This window comes from Silurus meridionalis, chromosome 11, assembly GCF_014805685.1.
Source record: "Silurus meridionalis isolate SWU-2019-XX chromosome 11, ASM1480568v1, whole genome shotgun sequence".
Classification (NCBI taxonomy): domain Eukaryota; kingdom Metazoa; phylum Chordata; class Actinopteri; order Siluriformes; family Siluridae; genus Silurus; species Silurus meridionalis.
In genome coordinates this window covers 635,001-654,718 of record NC_060894.1, presented here as the reverse complement: position 1 = coordinate 654,718, position 19,718 = coordinate 635,001, and the positions used below count along the sequence as shown (strand labels likewise).

The window sequence follows — 19,718 nt, the reverse complement described above, 5'->3', positions numbered from 1 at the left end:
CGTAAAGACAAACTAATAAGAAAGAGATGATAAGCTTGAAAACAGAAGGAATTAAGGGGCAGGAAAATCAAAAGAAATGGAAAGATGAAAAGAAATGAAGGGATGAATAACAGAAATTTGATAAGGATGAGAAGATGATCAGTGAATAGTAGGGGATTGGAACAGAACAGAGAAAAATACAAGAAAAAGTAAAAGATTGAGGAATAAATAAATGGATGGATGGATGGATGGATGGATGGATGGATAATGAATAGAAGGAAAATTAAAAAGAGAGACAGAAAACAGAGCGATGACAAGAAGCAAAAAGTGAAGAGATAAAAATAAATAAAAACATTTTCTGTTTCTCCTTTTTCCATTCTTCTCCTTTTTTTCCTTTCTACTCCTTCTTTTCTATCTTTCTTTTTCTCTCTCCTCTCTCCTTCCTCTCTCCTACCCCTCCTCTTATTTCTATTCTCTTTTCTCTCTCTCGTCTCTCCTCCTTTATCTCTCTCTTTTCCTCACAGTGTGACTCATCAGCCACTTTTTTATTAATTAAGATTTTATCTGATAATTTAATTGTAATGTTCTGAAAGCGGCGCTGAAGCATCTGATACGTCTGAAAAACATCTGCATTTACAGCAGCTGCACAGTACAGACACTGGAGACTCCTTACATAAATGTTACATTGTTACAAAATCTCCGTCTGATTAAAAAAACTCTCACCGTATGAACCATTACACGCAGTTTTACACGTCCCCCGTGAATGAGCGGTTGCTATGGAAACACATCAATATAAAACTGCGCTACTGTCAGAGCCGCTGTGCTGGAGAATTAATCAACACCTTCTGACCAATCACAATCCAGAGCTCAGCAGTGGGGGAAATGTCAGCAGTGACAAGTAACAGAAATGTGAAAAGAGAAGGATAGAATGAGGATATAAGAAAAAAAGGATAGCAAGAAGAGATGGCAAGAAATGGATAAATAATGCATTTAGTGTGTTACTGTTTTAGTTCCAAATCAAGCATTTGTATGTTTCTGAGGGTAATATGGGTGGAGCTTGATGGACAGAACATTAGTGATTGGTGGAATATAATGCTGTCCCCTTTTATATAACAGTCACATTACCTCACAGCCTCCCCTTAGCATCTCAAGCTGACTTCATTAAGTGTTGCACACGAGTTCCTGTCCGAGTTCAGGGAGATTTAAAAGTACATTACTTTACTACTGCTACTACTACTTATAATAAGAGGAAGAATAGGAAGAAGAAGAGGAGGAAGAGGAAGAAGAAGAAGAAGAAGAAGAAGAAGAGGAAGAACAAAAAGTGATGAAGAAGAGGAGGAAGAAAAAGATGATCAAGAAGAAGAGGAAAAAATGAAGAAGAAAAACAAGAAGAAGCAGAAGAAGAAAAATAAGCAAAAGAAGAAGAAGAAGAAGAAGGAAAAGAGGAGGAGGAAGTGCTGGATCAAGTGCTATTTTATCATCTGCTCAAGTCGTCCTCTCAAATTAAACCAAATTTCTAAATGAAGTGAAATTGATGATGAATAAAGGAACACAGATGCAGGATTAAAAAAAAAAGCAACAATCACCAAAAAAGGTCACATGACCACAAACAGATTAAAGTGGAGTGAATCCAGGAGGCATGCGGTTCCTCCATGTGTCCTAGACACCGGTCATTATCACGCTGAGCGTTGTGGGGACGTACAGATGGATGCTGTGTTGGCTGTGCTTGTGTTGGCCTCCATCCATCTCCAGATGGACAGACTCTGAGTATCTGCTCCAGTTATATGCTTCATTTTATCGACATCAGATTCGGAAGGAAAACACAATGGTTGTTAATGCTGTTTAACCGTCCGGTGATCAAGTGTGCAAACACGGGTGAGGAGAAATGAGAGAACAGAGAGAAAGAGAGAGAGAGAATTATTTATGCCTCCTATGTTGCCCGTAAACGCCCACTGGTTCCATCAAACAGTCAGACAGGAAACAGCCATGATGAGAAATGGGAATGTGACTCACAGAGCATTTTACTGCTCCTCAGCAGCCTGGAGACTAGAACCTGCACAGAAACACACCAAAAACACATGTTTTCTTTTTTTATTGAAATCTGGATCCTGATTGGGTCAGAAGGTGTTGATTAATTCTCCAGAACAGCAGCTCTGACAGCAAAACAGGTTTATTTCCATGTTCACGTTATGTTCTCTGGTTCATTATCGTTTCTATAGCAACTGCTCACTCGTTGATCGGGACGTGTACAGCACACGCTCAGAGTTTGTTCCAGGATTCGGATTATTTTTCCATCTGACCAAAAAGAACGAGAGAAAAAGGAGAGAAACTGCTGAGGAAAGATGTTTACAGCTGCTATAGCATAAGAGAAAAAAGAAACAAACATTAAACAGATGACAAATTGAATTGTGTTATTCTTTAATTAATAGATAAATGTCAATAAATTGCTGTGGTGTAAGGGGAATAAAGCTCGTCAGTCACGTCGTTAGGACTGTAATAAACTCCGGGGATGTCACAGAAACGTATTTCAGCACACAGAATGTCTCCATCGACTCCTGAGCTTCATCAGCTGTGGTTTCTAATTGGTTGTTGAAAATGATTTGTGGACCATTTGTCAGCTCTGAGGTGACACAAAGGAGATTAAAAGCCTAACAACAACAACACACACACGCACACAAACACACTCACACAAACACACAAACACACTTACTAACAACAACAACACACACACGCACACAAACACACTTGCACACAAAACTATCTTTGGGTCACCTCTGTCCTGAAAATAAACCACCTCTGTTCAGTGACAGATCTTTTTAGTTCCAGGGTTAGAGGGGTGCCAACATTTTTGTAGAACACCACACTAAGAGAAAGTATATGAAGAAAATATGAAGTCCTTTCTGCAGCTGCGACTGATTCTGCTGTAAATATATAACCAGTTACATCACAGCTCTGTGTCTTCCAGGTGAGTTTGGAGGAGTTGCCATGACAACCACATTGCGAAGCATCACCGGTACCCAGGACATTGTAAAGGCTCTGTGTGTGTGTGTGTGTGTGTGTGTGTGTGTGTGTGTGTGTGTGTGCGCTCACTGGCTTGCTTCGATATATGATAATGGAGAGTGTGTGCGTGATCAGACGTGCGACCAAGCAGCACAGTACGGTTTCTGGTTGCCAAATACTATAATTTTATATCTGAGATTTTGCCTAAACATTTTTGTTGTAATTATATTTATTTAATTTTCTTCACACTTTTAATTTATTTCTATTGACATCATCTGAAATTAATTTCATGTACCCCACATCTTTGAAGCCTCCTTTACCCCAAATGTACTTTTCTTGCTATTGATTTCAGTCTCAGAATTTTCTGTACCACAGATTTGTCCAGTTTGTGCTAAAATCTAAACTCTATCGATATCTGAACAATGAATTTCTCAATTGTTTGCATTAAGCGATTTATCATGTTGTAAGATTGACTTTTTGTTAGTTTTCTCCTATAAATTAATTACGGGGAAAAAGAATGATGGAGTAAAAAATTCATCTAAACTCGTTTCTGTTTATTATTTAATACATACCTTCTCCAACGCAGCTGATGATGTTACAGCATGATCACCTGACTCTCACTGATGGTCTACAGTCTGAGCTAGAAAGAAATCAGCCCCAGGTGAAGGAAAAAAGCGAGTGGTGAGAGAACGGTGTTTAAGAAAAGGAACTATGGAGATTATTTGAGATTATGGAACCAGGAGCTACTGAGCTACTCATAAAATATCTCAACATATGAGATCATCACAGATCCAACACCAGATCCTCCATGCCAGAGCCTTTAAACACTCAAAGAGGTCCAGTGTCCAAACTCCACATGAAGTGGTACGTCTCTAAATTGTAACCATCAATGGATAAAAAGTATGAGAATTTGTTGTATAATTAAAAAAAGTAAAGAAATGTAAAGTTACAGTAAGGTCGATTCGTCATGAGTTTTTTTTTATTGGGTTGGAGTTTAGAGTGGATTGTGGGAGGAGTTTAAACCGTGCGTTTAGATCTGGCAACCCAGCTCTGCCGTGTGTTTTTTCTCCTCTGTACTGTGACTCAAGGCTTTGGTTTGTATTGAGTCCGGACGCAGAGGCTCGTAAGAAGCTCATACGCAGCTCGTAAAGTGCTCTATGGCTTAACAACGTGTTATTCATTTCCTAAGAGCGCTTATAAGCGCAGGCAGGCAGGCGGAACTCACTCCTGAAGCCGGTGGATGTTCTACACCCGAACTGCTTGATTTCTTCATTCGTTAAAACACGAGCCTCTCCGTCCTCCATGTGCCTCCTTCTCGCCTGATGTTCGAGTCTTCTCCTGCGGTTCGTTACGAGAATTTCCCCGACACTTCTCCCGGGTGAAGAAACGGCACGGCCGCGGCTTTCATGGCGCCCATCTCTCCATCCATGATTTTCTGATCTCTGATTTCGATCCGGATGAGCTTCTCCACAGCCGCTGCTTCTTCATGCAGGTGATCTGATTCATTCCACTGCTGCTGAAGGTGAGTTTTATAGCCGCTTATTGAAGTCGTGTTTTATTTTATATTATAAAAAAACTTGGCGGTTTACGTTTTGGGCACAGAGTCGGATTTTTACGCGTAGTTTTTCCTTTAAGAATGAATCCACACAGCTTCTGTAGTGTCTGATGAACACCACAATTTGCTGCATCTAATCATAAGCGAACACTACGCTTTAATTCATAAATAAAAATAAAAACTCAATTATTTTACTGATTCCATTCAGCTTCTGGAAGCTCAGTGTCACTGCGCCAAGCTGCTGAAATATCAGCCTTGGCTTCTTTTTTTAACAGGAAATAGATCTGGAGCTGCAGTCTCACTCTGACCACGCCGTTTCTCGCTCTAGATCTGCTCTGGATCTGTTTGTTAAGTTGAGCTCTAGATTTGCTCTGTCCATGGTCCTGAAGTTCAGTCACGGGTGTTTGAGATCCACTAACTTCCGGTTTGTTCTTAGAATTGCAAAGGCACGCAAAGGAAAACACAAGGGCATTGGTCATATCTTAAAAACAACTACAGATTTCACATAAAGCTACTTATACATACATGACAATATTTTAGACTGTTATTTTTATAAATAGATTCCTAAATAACTATAAAAATTTCCGAGCTGGGAAATGTACACTGTTTTTATTTTCTATTATTTACTCAAACATTAAAACTGGTGGTGGTGGTTTTCTTCTCAAAAACTCCAAAGAAATGTGCACGATTCTGTACAAGGCCATTGAAATGTAAGACTCGAGACTCATATACACATCAAACCTCCTTTTACATAACAAATGCTGATGTTTTGAGGATAAAACATTTACAAGTTGTGCAGATGAAATGGTTATGTGGAGTGATGTAGATACGCTTTTAATACCTGCTCATTGGCTAAAATTAATATGAAATGAATAGATCATTTTATTTATAGAAGCGCCAATTCTGATATCAGAACCAAAACTTTCGAAAGTCTCCATGTTAACGCTGAAAATAATCTGCGTGTGAAACATGATAACAGAAACGCTGCAGTCTTCATGACACCTTCATCCTCCATGAGCCTCAGCGAGGTTAGACCTTCTCAGGTCGAGGCTGAAAAGGGGGAAGGGCTTCCCTTAAATAATCAGGTTAATGAATTCTGCTTCTCCTCCCCCTCACTTTTTCCACTCCTCCTCCTCTCCTCCCCCTCTTCCTCAACCTCCCTCTCCTACATAAAACTAATTGTATTTAGTCTGCATACTGAAGAACAATACTACAGTCCAAAGCATTGCAGCAAAACTGAAGCAAAATGTAAAATAAATGTGTTTATTTAAAGCCTATTTCTCCATCTTGCTCTCTCCCAGGCCCCGCCTCCTTTTTCTGTTCAATCTGATTTGATCTGGTGTCCTTCAAAAAAGTATCAGATAACCCGATATATGGTAAGATGTGTAAACAGTTCAGGGTCCTTCCCGAAGAGACAGAGACACAAAGACCATGCCTCCTTCCTCTTGTTGCAATGACATATCAAATTAAAATGACAGGCACGAAACCACGCCTCCTTCACTGGAACAGGTACAGAGATCACACCTCCCTCACTGGATCAAACACAGAGACCACGCCTCCTTCACTGGAACAGGTACAGAGATCACACCTTCACTAGAATAGATAGAGACCACACCTTCTTCCTCTACTAAGACTGAAACACACTGGATCAAACACAGACCACGCCTCCCTCACTGGATCAAACACAGAGACCACACCTCCCTCACTGGGTCAAAGACAGCAACCACACCTCCTTAATTTGATTAAACAAAGAGATTACGCCTCCCTCACTAAATTAAAAACAGAGACCACACCCCTTCACAGGATCAAACACAAAGACCACGCCTCCTTTATTAAAACAAGCACATGGCTCTTGTAATGGCCACACCTCTTTGCTCTACTGTGACTAAAGCATTGGCTACACCTCTTTCCTATCTTGTGGCGAGGAGGAACAGACGCCACGTTTCTTTTACTAAATCTGAAGCTGGAACACTTTCACATTCATACTTAATCCACGCCCCTTTCATTTACTGACCTTGAGGCCACGCCTTAATTCTGTACCAGGACTAACATCCACAGAGACCAAACCCTTATAATTACAACAGGCCACGCCTCCTTTCTTTGGTGGCTCAGAGGCCACGCCTCTTCCACCACAACAAAGGTAACATAAAAAACGGCAGTTTAAGTAGTAACACTTCCTTTTTGTGCCACGCTCCATTTTTTTGATGGCAAGAATGCAAATAGCTAGCGCTCGACCTCCTCAGTGTCTGTACTTGTCTTCTTCCACCCACAACATGTTTCTGAATCTTACACACACACACACACACACACACACACACACACACACATATAGCATTCCCACCACCCACTGTTAGTGAGGCAACTGCCCTGCCTCCTCATCCAAGGGCACGTCACCCTCAGTATCCGCCGGCATGCCTGGACCAGAGAAACATGTCTGCTCATCTTTCCCACGAGGCTGCACTGCACGAGTCTTCATTATCTAGCAGCTTTCATCTCCTGCATCTCACTGAGACCATTAAAGCAACAGGGACTTTTTTTTGGCCTGTGTTCCATTTTTCTTGCATTAAACTGAGGAATGGATTCAGCAGCAGCGTTGGAGCTCCCTTAGCAATCAGCAGCACCGCAGCGTCGCATGCAGCTGGCGTGAGGAGGAACTTTTACTCAGCAGGACACATCACTTCATCAAACAGCGTTACAGCCTCAGATGTTCACAGAGAAGCGACCACACACACACAGGACATCCAGTTTCACTACAACAAATGCGTCTTCTTGCTTTCTCTGATCTGGTACCAGTACTCTATCAAGTTCCCTTTTCTACTCAACAGGAATGTGTGGGCGGAGCTAGAAATGGTGCCAATCACAAATTGGTCTGTTTTGTAATGTAATTATTAATATAACATATTGAAGACTTCTTTTATTAGCGTAACCTTAACATCTATTCTACATAGTGTGTGGTACACAAGCATAGAGAATTAATCAACACCTTCAGACCAATCAGGGATCAGGATCTAATCGTTCTGTGTTTGGAATATAAAAACGTTTGGATGGTGTGATGCGAGAGGCGAGTGGCGTTCGCAGCCTGGCGCCGCAGGAGGCCGCGAACAGATTTGAGATTTGAGAGATGTTGAGATTGTGATCGCACCACAAAGAAGGCGATGATGATTCAGTCTTGACAAAGTCCACATGTGAAGTGAAGCTCGATCTCCATGCTGTGACACGCGAGTGCTGATCTCCTCCCGCTTCCACAGACACGAGGCCCAGAGCTCCTGCGTCAGCACTCTGACTCGGACACGTTCGATCCGGACGACTGTGAGACGGGTTTGTGTTTCGTCCATGCCGAAGTCGGACCGCTTCGTTTCCGTACGAGTGTGAGGATGGACAAAGGCAACGAGATCCATTTCACACGGTCAAAGTTTTAGAGGAGACGACGGAGGGATGAGGTTTTCATGTCCTACTGATTTTTTTGGAGCAGCAACATTTTTAGGAAAGCACGTTTAGAGAACATTTTCCGTGCCATGATGAGTGTGAGGTTTCAGAAATGTATTTAAATTTCATCTCAAGCACATCATCAGACATAAATATAAATATATAGAAATACTGATTAGCAGATGATCAATCAAGCTTGGTCTCACATAAAACTCACTTTACTACACACACACACATTTTGTGTGACTTTTGTGTTGAAGTGCAACTCTGTTTCCTTTCCCAGAGACTCTTTGTGTGTGTGTGTGTGTGTGTGTGTGTGTGTGTGTGTGTGTGTAGTTAGATGTAAGAGCTCAGTGCAGGTAAATGCTGCTGTAAAGGTAACATGAAAACAAGTTTGGACTGAAATCTCAGGTTTCATGTTTTGTGTGTGTGAGAAGACCAACACGTCGCTCCGTCCTTATAGAGATTTTTTGAGATGAATTTTTCACTGTGCTGCAACATTTTATAATGATGATAACACGCTCATCCTGACACGTTATTGTTTCTATAGTAAGAACTCATATTGAAAGGGACGTGTACAGCAGACGCTCAGTTGACGATGTACAGCTTTTATAAATGTTTGAATAATAATATTTTATGAAACACTATCAGAAGGAGTCTCAGTGGTGACACTTTAATAACAGAGGTTAAACTGTAACTTGCAGCTTTCCATCATTTTCATTTCTTTTTATGAATATTTGACTTTTACTGTGGTTTCTGTATTAAAATGTCACATGGCACCACCCACTTTTAACTCCTCAAAAAAACTCAGACCTTTCTAGAGAATTGCAGCCTAGAATCTTGAAATCATCAGAAATAAATATACCTCCAGACGCAGAGAGACGCCTGGAGATGATCCGTCTGTACGCATGCAGCAGTGAGAATCACTCCTACTGAAAACCTTCGTCCTGTTGTCATGGTGACGTGATGTCATTTAGCATTGGCGTGACCCCTGACCCCTCACCCCTGACCTAGCTGTGATGCAGGTGGCCATTTTAGACATGAAGAAAATCTCATCTCACATCTGCACTGAGAGACTCTGAGAATGACCTTTAATATTGTGACTAAAGGCAGGAGGTGTGTGTGTGTGTGTGTGTGTGTGTGTGTGTGTGTGTGTGTGTGTGTGTGTGTTCATGACCATGTAGATTATATGGAACGATGGTGTTTAATTACATCATTTAAAAAGCAATTACACACACACACACACACACACACAAACACACACGCGCACGTGCTAAACATCTTTTTTGTAACGGTCCTGATTCTAGAGCCACACAGAACACATTAAACATGGCTTCATCTACAGTTTATACCCTGTCAGTGTGAATGCTATATTGTGATTGGCTGGAAGTTCAGGTGTGAATAGTGGATTGTGATTGGCTGGAAGTTCAGGTGTGAATAGTGGATTGTGATTGGTGGAGGTTCAGGTGTGAATAGTGGATTGTGATTGGCTGGAAGTTCAGGCGTGAATAGTGGATTGTGATTGGCTGGAAGTTAAATTGTGAATAGTGGCTGGAAGTTCAGGTGTGAATAGTGGATTGTGATTGGCTGGAAGTTCAGTTGTGAATAATGGACTGTGATTGGCTGGAAGTTCAGTTGTGAATAGTGGATTGTGATTGGCTGGAAGTTCAGTTGTGAATAATGGACTGTGATTGGCTGGAAGTTCAGTTGTGAATAGTGGATTGTGATTGGCTGAAGTTCAGGTGTGAATAATGGACTGTGATTGGCTGGAAGTTCAGTTGTGAATAGTGGATTGTGATTGGCTGAAAGTTCAGGTGTGAATAGTGGATTGTGATTGGCTGAAAGTTCAGTTGTGAATAGTGGATTGTGATTGGCTGGAAGTTCAGGTGTGAATAGTGGATTGTGATTGGCTGGAAGTTCAGGTGTGAATAGTGGATTGTGATTGGCTGGAAGTTCAGGTGTGAATAGTGGATTGTGATTGGCTGGAAGTTCAGGTGAATAGTGGATCAGATTGGCTGGAAGTCCGGTGTGAATAGTGGATTGTGATTGGCTGAAAGTTCAGGTGAATAGTGGATTGTGATTGGCTGGAAGTCCAGTTGTGAATAATGGACTGTGATTGGCTGGAAGTCCAGTGTGAATAGTGGATTGTGATTGGCTGGAAGTCCAGTTGTGAATAATGGACTGTGATTGGCTGGAAGTTCAGTTGTGAATAGTGGATCAGTGATTGGCTGAAAGTCCAGGTGTGAATAGTGGATTGTGATTGGCTGAAAGTCCAGGTGTGAATAGTGGATCAGTGATTGGCTGGAAGTCCAGGTGTGAATAGTGGATCAGTGATCACTGGAAGTCCAGGTGTGAATAGTGGATTGTGACTGGAAGTCCAGGTGAATAGTGGATTGTGATCACTGGAAGTCCAGGTGAATAGTGGATTGTGACTGGAAGTCCAGGTGAATAGTGGATTGTGATCACTGAAAGTCCAGGTGTGAATAGTGGATTGTGATTGGCTGGAAGTCCAGGTGTGAATAGTGGATTGTGATTGGCTGGAAGTCCAGGTGAATAGTGGATTGTGATTGGTTGGAAGTCCAGGTGTGAATAGTGGATTGTGATCACTGGAAGTCCAGCTGTGAATAATGGACTGTGATTGGCTGGAAGTTCAGGTGAATAGTGGATCAGTGATTGGCTGGAAGTCCAGGTGAATAGTGGACTGTGATCACTGGAAGTCCAGGTGTGAATAGTGGATTGTGATTGGCTGGAGTTCAGGTGTGAATAGTGGATCAGTGATCACTGGAAGTCCAGGTGAACAGTGGATCAGTGATCACTGGAAGTCCAGTGTGAATAATGGACTGTGATTGGCTGGAAGTTCAGGTGAATAGTGGACTGTGATCACTGGAAGTCCAGGTGTGAATAGTGGACTGTGATCACTGGAAGTCCAGGTGTGAACAGTGGATCAGATCACTGGAAGTCCAGGTGAATAGTGGATCAGTGATTGGCTGGAAGTCCAGGTGTGAATAGTGGACTGTGATTGGCTGGAGGTCCAGGTGAATAGTGGATTGTGATCACTGGAAGTCCAGGTGTGAACAGTGGATTGTGATTGGCTGGAAGTTCAGGTGTGAATAGTGGATCAGTGATTGGCTGGAAGTCCAGGTGAATAGTGGATCAGTGATCACTGGAAGTCCAGTGTGAATAGTGGATTGTGATTGGCTGGAAGTCCAGTTGTGAATAATGGATCAGTGATTGGCTGGAAGTCCAGTGTGAATAGTGGATTGTGATCACTGAAAGTCCAGGTGAATAGTGGATTGTGATTGGCTGAAAGTTAAGGTGAATAGTGGATTGTGATTGGCTGGAAGTCCAGGTGTGAATAATGGATCAGTGATTGGCTGGAAGTTCAAGTGTGAATAGTGGATCAGTGATTGGCTGAAAGTCCAGGTGTGAATAGTGGATCAGTGATTGGCTGAAAGTTAAGGTGTGAATAGTGGATTGTGATTGGCTGGAAGTCCAGGTGAATAGTGGATTGTGATTGGCTGGAAGTCCAGGTGTGAATAGTGGATCAGTGATTGGCTGGAAGTCCAGGTGTGAATAGTGGACTGTGATTGGCTGGAGGTCCAGGTGTGAATAGTGGATCAGTGATTGGCTGGAGGTCCAGGTGAATAGTGGATTGTGATTGGCTGGAGGTCCAGGTGAATAGTGGATCAGTGATTGGCTGGAAGTCCAGGTGAACAGTGGATTGTGATTGGTGGAGGTTCAGGTGAATAGTGGATTGTGATTGGCTGGAGGTTCAGGTGTGAATAGTGGATTGTGATTGGCTGGAAGTTCAGGTGTGAATAGTGGATTGTGATTGGCTGGAAGTTCAGGATTGTACAAATTTCTTAATGACCTCACTGAGCTCCATGGAGGATTTCTGCATCTGGTAGAACTTCTACAGTAAATACAGGGTTTCTGGTAAACGGCTCGAGGTACAAGATAAATTTGAAATGAAAATGCTTAAATGAGGAACAGCAGCAGGAGTTACTTCAACAGCTTCATAATCTATTATGAACTATTTTTTCAATAAATCTACTCGTGTGTGTGTGTGTGTGTGTGTGTGTGTTAATGCATGAGAAAAAGTCTGATGCTTTTTATTTAACTACATAAAATGTATACATTTAATATATATTTATATATATATATATATATATATATATATATAATAACATTTTGTAAAATTATATATATATATATATATATATATATATAAATATATATATAAATATATATATATATATATATATATATATATATATATATATATATATATATATATTTACATATAATATAATGTGTATATGTATGTATTTATTAACATACTATATATATATTATTATTATTTTACAAAATTGTTATTCACTTCCAGGCACAAATATTCAGCATCCTGCTGGAGTTGTGTAGAGAATGATGATGATGATGATGATGATGATGATGACTCAGTGATGAAGAAGTGACTTTATGACTGTCTGGTTCTTATGTAAAGAGATTAAGATTCTTCTGAGGTCATGTAGTGATGCACACTGCTATTCACTGCTATAAACAGAGTTCTAATAAACTCAATCAGACTTTAGATTCCACATTACATTTAAATTCATTTAAATATTTTAAATAATAAATAACAAAAATAATTCTGAAATAATCATTTCAATAAAAAAAAAAAATACATTTGTGAATATTGTTAATTACTATGTATTTTTAACCCGATTTATTATATAAATATTTGATATATTTGTATAATTTTTTTTTTACATTTTTTTCTACATTTATTGTATGTTTATAGGTATTTTATTTATTTAAAAGTTTCTTTTGTTTAGATTTATTTTTGTAAATTAATTTAAACTGTATTTGAATTTTGATCTTGGGGGCGTGGCTTATGCTGTGTAGGCAGAGGTTGTATGTTAATGAGTCAGATGAATAAACAGTGAAGTTCTGGTTCAGGAAGCTGTTTGTGAAATTCTCTGCTGTTGTAACGTGTGCACACTGAGCATGTTCTGACCTTCTGAACTTTTATCAAACCCTGAATCACTGAATGCACTTTGAAGGCAAAAGTATTGGGACACCTGACTTTTCCAACCATATGTACTTTAAAATAGAACTTATAAAAAATACATTAATAAATAAATGAAAAAAATTTTTTTTCATAGTATTAAAAAAAAAATACAGTAGAATTGCAATAAAAATAAAATACATTCAATAAATAAAATGGGACCTTGTTTTTTTGTTTTCAGAATAAAAAATAAATGATGAAATATCTAAAAATAAATTATTAAAAAGTTCTATTTTAACAATGAATAATTGAACTAATCATTTCACCAATAAATCGTTTTCTCCTGTATCTGCTTTAATATTAAATCAGAAAATAAACGAAGGTATCAAAATTCTTATATGAATTTTCAACTGCAAATCAAAAAATAAATGAATGCATCACACACAAACTAAAAATATATTTACTTTTGAAGAAAAGCTACAGTGTAAAACACACCTGTTGAACGGAGGTTCAGGTAAACGGCCGGAACTCTGAGATCAGATATCAGAAGATTTTCCAGCTCAGCTGTGATCATGAATGAACTCTGCTATGAAGCTTAATTCAATCCTCATACAATATCTGAGCGGTGGCTTTATACCACACCGACACAAAACCATCTCAACCTGGTGGTGTGTGTGTGTGTGTGTGTGTGTGTGTGTGTGTGTGTGTGTGTGTGTGTGTGTGTTTCTGTTTGGCAGCTCCAACATGGAAAAACATTTTTCTCTTATTCCCAATCATTATGGAAAAACCATGCATTAAGTGTTTAAGAGGTATAAATGTATTGGCACCCTTTATGTTCACTCCTCACTCACGTTAACACAAAACTTGTGCTTCTCGTGTTCAACAATATACTGTAGATACTGTTTCCGTGGCAACCTTGTTCACCAGGACTCGGACCTATGCAGAGACTCTGTAACTGAATTTCCAGACCCCAAACATTGATATAATGACGAACAAGAAAGAGAGCGATAGAGAGCGAGAGAGCGAGAGAGAGAGAGAGAGAGAGAGAGAGAGAGAGAGAGGTAAAATAACCTTTATTGTAACAATAAATGGATACAAATTAATAAGGGTGTAATAATGTGTGGTATAAGAGCAATACAACACTTCAGGCTGGTCAGAAAGCTACAAATGAACAAAATGACACATGGTTACTGTCCGGATTAACGTGTGTGTGTGTGTGTGTGTGTGTGTGTGTGTGTGTGTGGTAAATAATTAATGCTATATGCCACAGTATATCAACACACTCCACGCAGAGATGTAATTAAGTTCTCCCTCAGGGAGGTGGGAGAGACGTCCTGCATCTGCCTGCTCTCTAATCAGTCTTCCAGTTCATCAAGTTGTGTGTGTGTGTGTGTGTGTGTGTGTGTGTGTGTGTGTGTGTGTGTGAGAGACAGACTGGAAATGCAGAACGGACTCCTTTGTCAGAGATAAAATGCTTAATCGTGTCATGTATCATCAGGATTATGAAGATATTGTGCTAAAAGTCTTTTAAATGTTTGCAAAATTTCTCCTTTTAATTGATTTTTCAGATGTAATTGAATTAGCTGATTAGCCGGTGGCTAGTTAGCGAGCTAAAGCTTGCGTGTAGGCATGTTCAGGTTTAGGATTAGCATACAGGTTTCAGTGTGAAATGAAAAACAAAGAATGCATTAGTGAGGATGTTGTGGCCAGACTGCAAAAAATGCTTCCTGCCAGATTTGGTTAAGCCACACCCACAAATCTCCATAAAAGGCAAACGGTGCTGGAACACAAAATGAGAACTATAAGTTGCCATGACTTTGGTCCTGATCGAAAGGTTTGTTTTATTTCTAATCATTAACAGATATTATCAGAAACGGCTTCCTATTAAAATCTGCTCCCGTCGTCTCTCAAACGCTTCGTTAACGTGCGTCAACACCTCAGTAACAACACAACATTGTTAAGGCTTACCGCAAAATACCACCACCACCATAGAGGTAATTGGAGTCTGCGTGTCTCCGCCCACAATCCCAGCAGGCTCTTCTCTTTCCCGTTCACGTCAATGTTCTCAGGATCTAATAAAAACCAACAGCACTGTTTCATTTCCAACTCAGGACTATTGATTACATTTGGGCTCCGAACGAATCGGATTAGGGCGTTATAACTCGATTCCACTGGGCAGGTACGAGTTACCCGAGGACAGCTCACCTGATTGGCTGAGACGAATACGGCTCTCTCACACACACACACACACACACACACACACACACACACACACACACACACACACAGAGGTCTAAAGTTAGTAAAGAAAGCAGTTTGTGTTTTAATCAGACAAAAGCTGTAATATGGTCTTTGATAATTATAATATTTAAATTACTTGTATAATAGTAATTATAGTTTTTTTATATTCTGTACTGATTTTCCTCTCCTGATGTGTGATAAATACTTGGTTCAGGTTCAGGATGGAATCTGGTCCACAAGCATCCTGATTGTGGCTGTTATTTTAGGATGCCCAGACGTCCTCCGTGTCCCAGACACGTCCTCTTTCTGAGACCTAAAATATCCATCCAGAGAGAAATCACACTCACACCGCTCCACGGAAAAAGCTGTTATTTAGACTCACACTTTCCCCCCCGAGTGCACGCTGCAGAGACCAACGACAAGACGCACGTATTCTCACACGTTTTGTATCACTCATTTTCCCCCTGTGGACTGTGATTGGCTGGAAGTTCAGGTGTAAGTGCTGGATTGTGATTGGCTGGAAGTTTAGGTATAAATAGTAGACTGTGATTGACTGGAAGTTCAGGTGTAAATGCTGGATTTTGATTGGCTGGAAGTTCAGGTGTAAATGCTGGATTGTGATTGGCTGGAAGTTCAGGTGTAAATGCTGGATTGTGATTGGCTGGAAATTCAGGTGTGAGTTCAGAGTGTTGAACACGCAGGTAATTTGTGTTTGTCAGTTGAATCTAAACTAATGCGCTTATAAACACCTGTAACCATAGTAACATCCAGTTCCATCCAGAGTGAGAGGGTGATTATACACATTTCCTAATGACCTCACTGATCTCCATGGAGGATTCCTGCGTGTGGTGGAACTTCTATGGTGAATACGGGAATTTTCATCAATGGCTCAAGGCACAAGATAAAGTTCGCTCCCTCCTTCATCCTCCCAAAGCTCAAATCTGCAGGATCTCACGGTTTTGCTCCTCTGTTCCACCCCGTGTCACTTCCTGCTCCTGCCTCAGGCTCCTACCGTGTTGTACAAAAGCTGTTATTTGTGTTTGATTGAAGTTCGGAGGTTTCCTGTGATGTTAATGAGCTCTGTTTTGCAATCACAAGGACGCTTTGCTGTGCCCAGACTTTCTTTTTAATCTCTCACCATCATTGTGTGTGTGTGTGTGTGTGTGTGTGTGTGTGTGTCTGTCTCTCCAAGGGTGTTGATGGAGAGTTTTTCGAATGACAGCCGGGACAGTGGTCATCACAGGCGGGATTCTAGCTACAATAATCTTACTGTGCATCATTGCAGTACTGTGCTACTGTAGACTACAGGTACGTCACTATTCTTCTCCTTCTTCCTCACTTCTCTCCTTTTCCCATTCTCTCTCTCACACACACACACACACACACACACACACACACACACACACACACACACACACACACACACTTTGCATTCGACAAGTCAGGTCATGTTTGCAGCTCACCAAGGACTCTTGTACTCCTGCAGCGATTGTGCTGCTAAAACCACGTTTTCACATGTAAGAGCCGGAACACATCGAGGAGTCGGAGACACTGTGAACACGTAGCCTCGTTTATCGCTCTGTACACCTAGCCTCGTTTATCACACGTAGCCTCGTTTATCGCACGTAGCCTCGTTTATCACACCTAGCCTCGTTTATCGCACGTAGCCTCGTTTATCGCTCTGTACACCTACCCTCGTTTATCACACGTAGCCTCGTTTATCACACATAGCCTCGTTTATGGCTCTGACTATGAATGAGTTTTTCAGGAATTGTTCCAGAAAAGGTTTGACACAAAAAATCCTGAGCCATGCATGCTGCATTTCCAGATAAGAAAAACCACAGATTTTAATTACATAACAATCGGCCATTTGCTGTGTATCAAGCTGTGTATAAGTGGTCTAGTGGGGTCCATGGGCTTCTGTATAGCGATGACAGTTTCAATGCTTTTCAGTGAATCAGCTCAACTACTCTTTTTTTCTCCTGAACTAATTTCTGTACATTTCTGTACTCACACTACTCTGGCAGCAGTTGTGAACGAGCCCCAGCATTCACCTAACAGAGTGTGGTCAAACAATCAACTCGAACGTGAATGACATCACCAGCTCTTTTCATAGAAGAGAGATTTTGCATGGCCGAGGCTTCATAAGCCCTACAGTGTGTACACACACACACACACATTTTGAGGTCTTTTTCTTCCATGACAGCTTCCATTATTCACTACAAATGAGGCCCTGACCTTATCCTATTTTTTTTCCTGTCCTTTGGATTTGCCCCGGTTGTTATTAAAGAGACTGTGATCCACCCCATTAGCACCCAGAGGCGCATTATTCCAAATTAAACAGGGGCATTTTAGCTTTCAATAATTAAACTGATTAATCAACAATAGGAGCTCCTGGAGATCCACGAGGTTACGGAGTAACACATGAGCTTTGAGGAGTTGGACTGTACTAAATATTAACAGTCTGCTACACTGACTCAGGACTACTGCATCTGATCATCACTGCACTCGGTGGCACCCAGATGAGGACGGGTTCCCTCCACATAAATAAAAACATTTACATCCAAAATGAATAATAAAAAAAAAAAAGACACTTAAGACGTGGCCCATTTCTAGTTCTATTTTATTAGTCAACGTTACGAAGCTTCAAATTATAATGGAGAAACAGAGCTGGTGTACAAACAGCACGTGGTGTCAGTGATTTTCCTCTAGAGGCCGCTCTCATACTGTATAATGACAGCGGACCTTCTTAGCCGCTCCAACACAACCGGAAAAACTATCAGTTTGGATTTTTTCTAAAAGCCGATAGTTCTTTTGGTCCCGATGAATCTCTTGTGTGTATGTGTGTGTGTGTGTGTGTGTGTGTGTGTGTATATATATTAAAAATGTTTGTATGACATTGAAGAAATGACATATTTGCTATTTACTAATGGAGGTGAGGTGAGGAGGCCTGGGGTGTAGTCAGTGTTCACATTCATTGATGTTCCATAGGGTTGAGGTCAGAGCTCTATAACAGGAGATCTTCCATGCCAACCTATTGGATGCAGATCTTCATGGAACTGGCTTTGTGCACAGGAGCATTGCCATGCTGGAACAGGTTTGGGTCTCCTAGTTCAAGTGAAGCGGAGAATTTTGTGCTCTTGCACTTAAAGACGTCCGAGTCAATTGTGTGCCTTCAACTTTGTGGGAACAGTTTAAGGAAGAACCACATGTGTGGAAAAGCTTGGTGTCCCAATACTTTTGAAGAAATTATAAGAAGTTAATATGAAAATTATTGTTTATTTAGCTGATACAAGACGGTGATGATGTGTCTTTTGTCACGTTGCCCAAACAGACTTGAGGAGATAACGATAATAACGACTCTGATTTAGAATTTATCATCTCACATGCATCTTTTAGCATTCATAAAAAGCTCAGAAATTCGTGATCTAATCTCACTCGAGCTTGTTGCCTCAGCAACAACTCAGATAACAGCTTTGGAGATTTATTAGGATCAAGTCAAATCATCAGGCTGTCTCAGTAATCCCTGTATAAAGAACAGCGCCTGGGTGCTGAATTTGTGTTCCTCATGGAGACAGGGTGATGAACTCTCAACTAACGAGTGGAGTTTCTGTCACCACCTCAAAGCTGATGATATTCCTCTAAGTGTTCCTCTGCGTGTTGTCTCCTATACCACAGCAACTTACCCTCCACTACAAATGGTAAAATATTAACTGGCACCGAACTATCAGCAAAACTCCATATCCGAGAGCGCCCTCTAGAGGCGAATCACTGACGTGCTGTTTGTTTTTACGCGCGAGACTGCGCGCTGCACGGAGAGCGCTATATTATATTTATTATTAATTATATAATTATATTTATTAATGAATATATCCATATTTATTTCATTTAGCACATTTTTATGATTTGTTTTTTTATTTTTGTAGTAAAGTTCAGTACTATTTTACATTGAGTGTTAGTTTATTTTTTTTATTGATACTGGATATAAAATAAACATAAAAGTTGATTAATCGGTTATCGGCAAGTACGATCCAACCTAGATATCAGTATCGATAAAATCGGTCGACCTCTACTTTTTATCTGTTTATAGTTACATTCATTCATAAAAAGAAGTTTGTTTCTGTTCTAACTTATAGCAGTTATAAACACTCACTCCCTCTCCAACTCACAGCTTTACCCCTGACTGGGGTGTAAAAGGGGAAGAGGAAGCGTTTAAGGGAAGGGGTTGCTTAGTGCCTCAGATGTTGGACTTCTGATCAGAAGGTTGCGAGTTCAAAATCCCAGCACCACTAATCTGACACTGCTGGGCCCCTGAGCAAGGCCCTTAACCTTCACCTGCTCAGTTGTATGAATGAGCTCTGGACAAGGGCATCTGCCAAATGCTGTAAATGTAAAGGACTGACACAAAGACCTGAAACTGGAGACTCCTTCAAATGTTAGCGTTAAACAGACAAGGACGCAGGTGTGAGTTTGTAACAAATGATTTTGTTTTGTTCTCTTTGTTTTGTA

The 19,718-nt window shown here is 40.6% G+C and overlaps 1 protein-coding gene and 1 long non-coding RNA gene across 2 annotated transcripts in view; one reads left to right on the top strand and one right to left on the bottom strand.

Annotated features, from left to right (window-relative positions):
• Positions 1-3,936: 3,936 nt before the first annotated feature.
• Positions 3,937-19,718, top strand: part of fam163ba (family with sequence similarity 163 member B, genome duplicate a) — a 16,625-nt gene continuing 843 nt past the window's right edge. The window contains exons 1-2 of the mRNA XM_046861845.1: positions 3,937-4,501; positions 16,402-16,517. Coding sequence (XP_046717801.1) covers positions 16,425-16,517 — 93 coding nt within the window. The 5' untranslated portion in view covers positions 3,937-4,501; positions 16,402-16,424. The remainder of the gene's footprint in view (positions 4,502-16,401; positions 16,518-19,718) is intronic.
• LOC124393824 overlaps positions 14,025-19,718 on the bottom strand; it is a 9,824-nt gene continuing 4,130 nt past the window's right edge. The window contains exons 3-6 of the long non-coding RNA XR_006927386.1: positions 15,415-15,522; positions 15,174-15,200; positions 14,937-15,040; positions 14,025-14,748 (exon numbers count right to left, since the gene is read on the bottom strand). This is a non-coding gene — a long non-coding RNA (uncharacterized LOC124393824). The remainder of the gene's footprint in view (positions 14,749-14,936; positions 15,041-15,173; positions 15,201-15,414; positions 15,523-19,718) is intronic.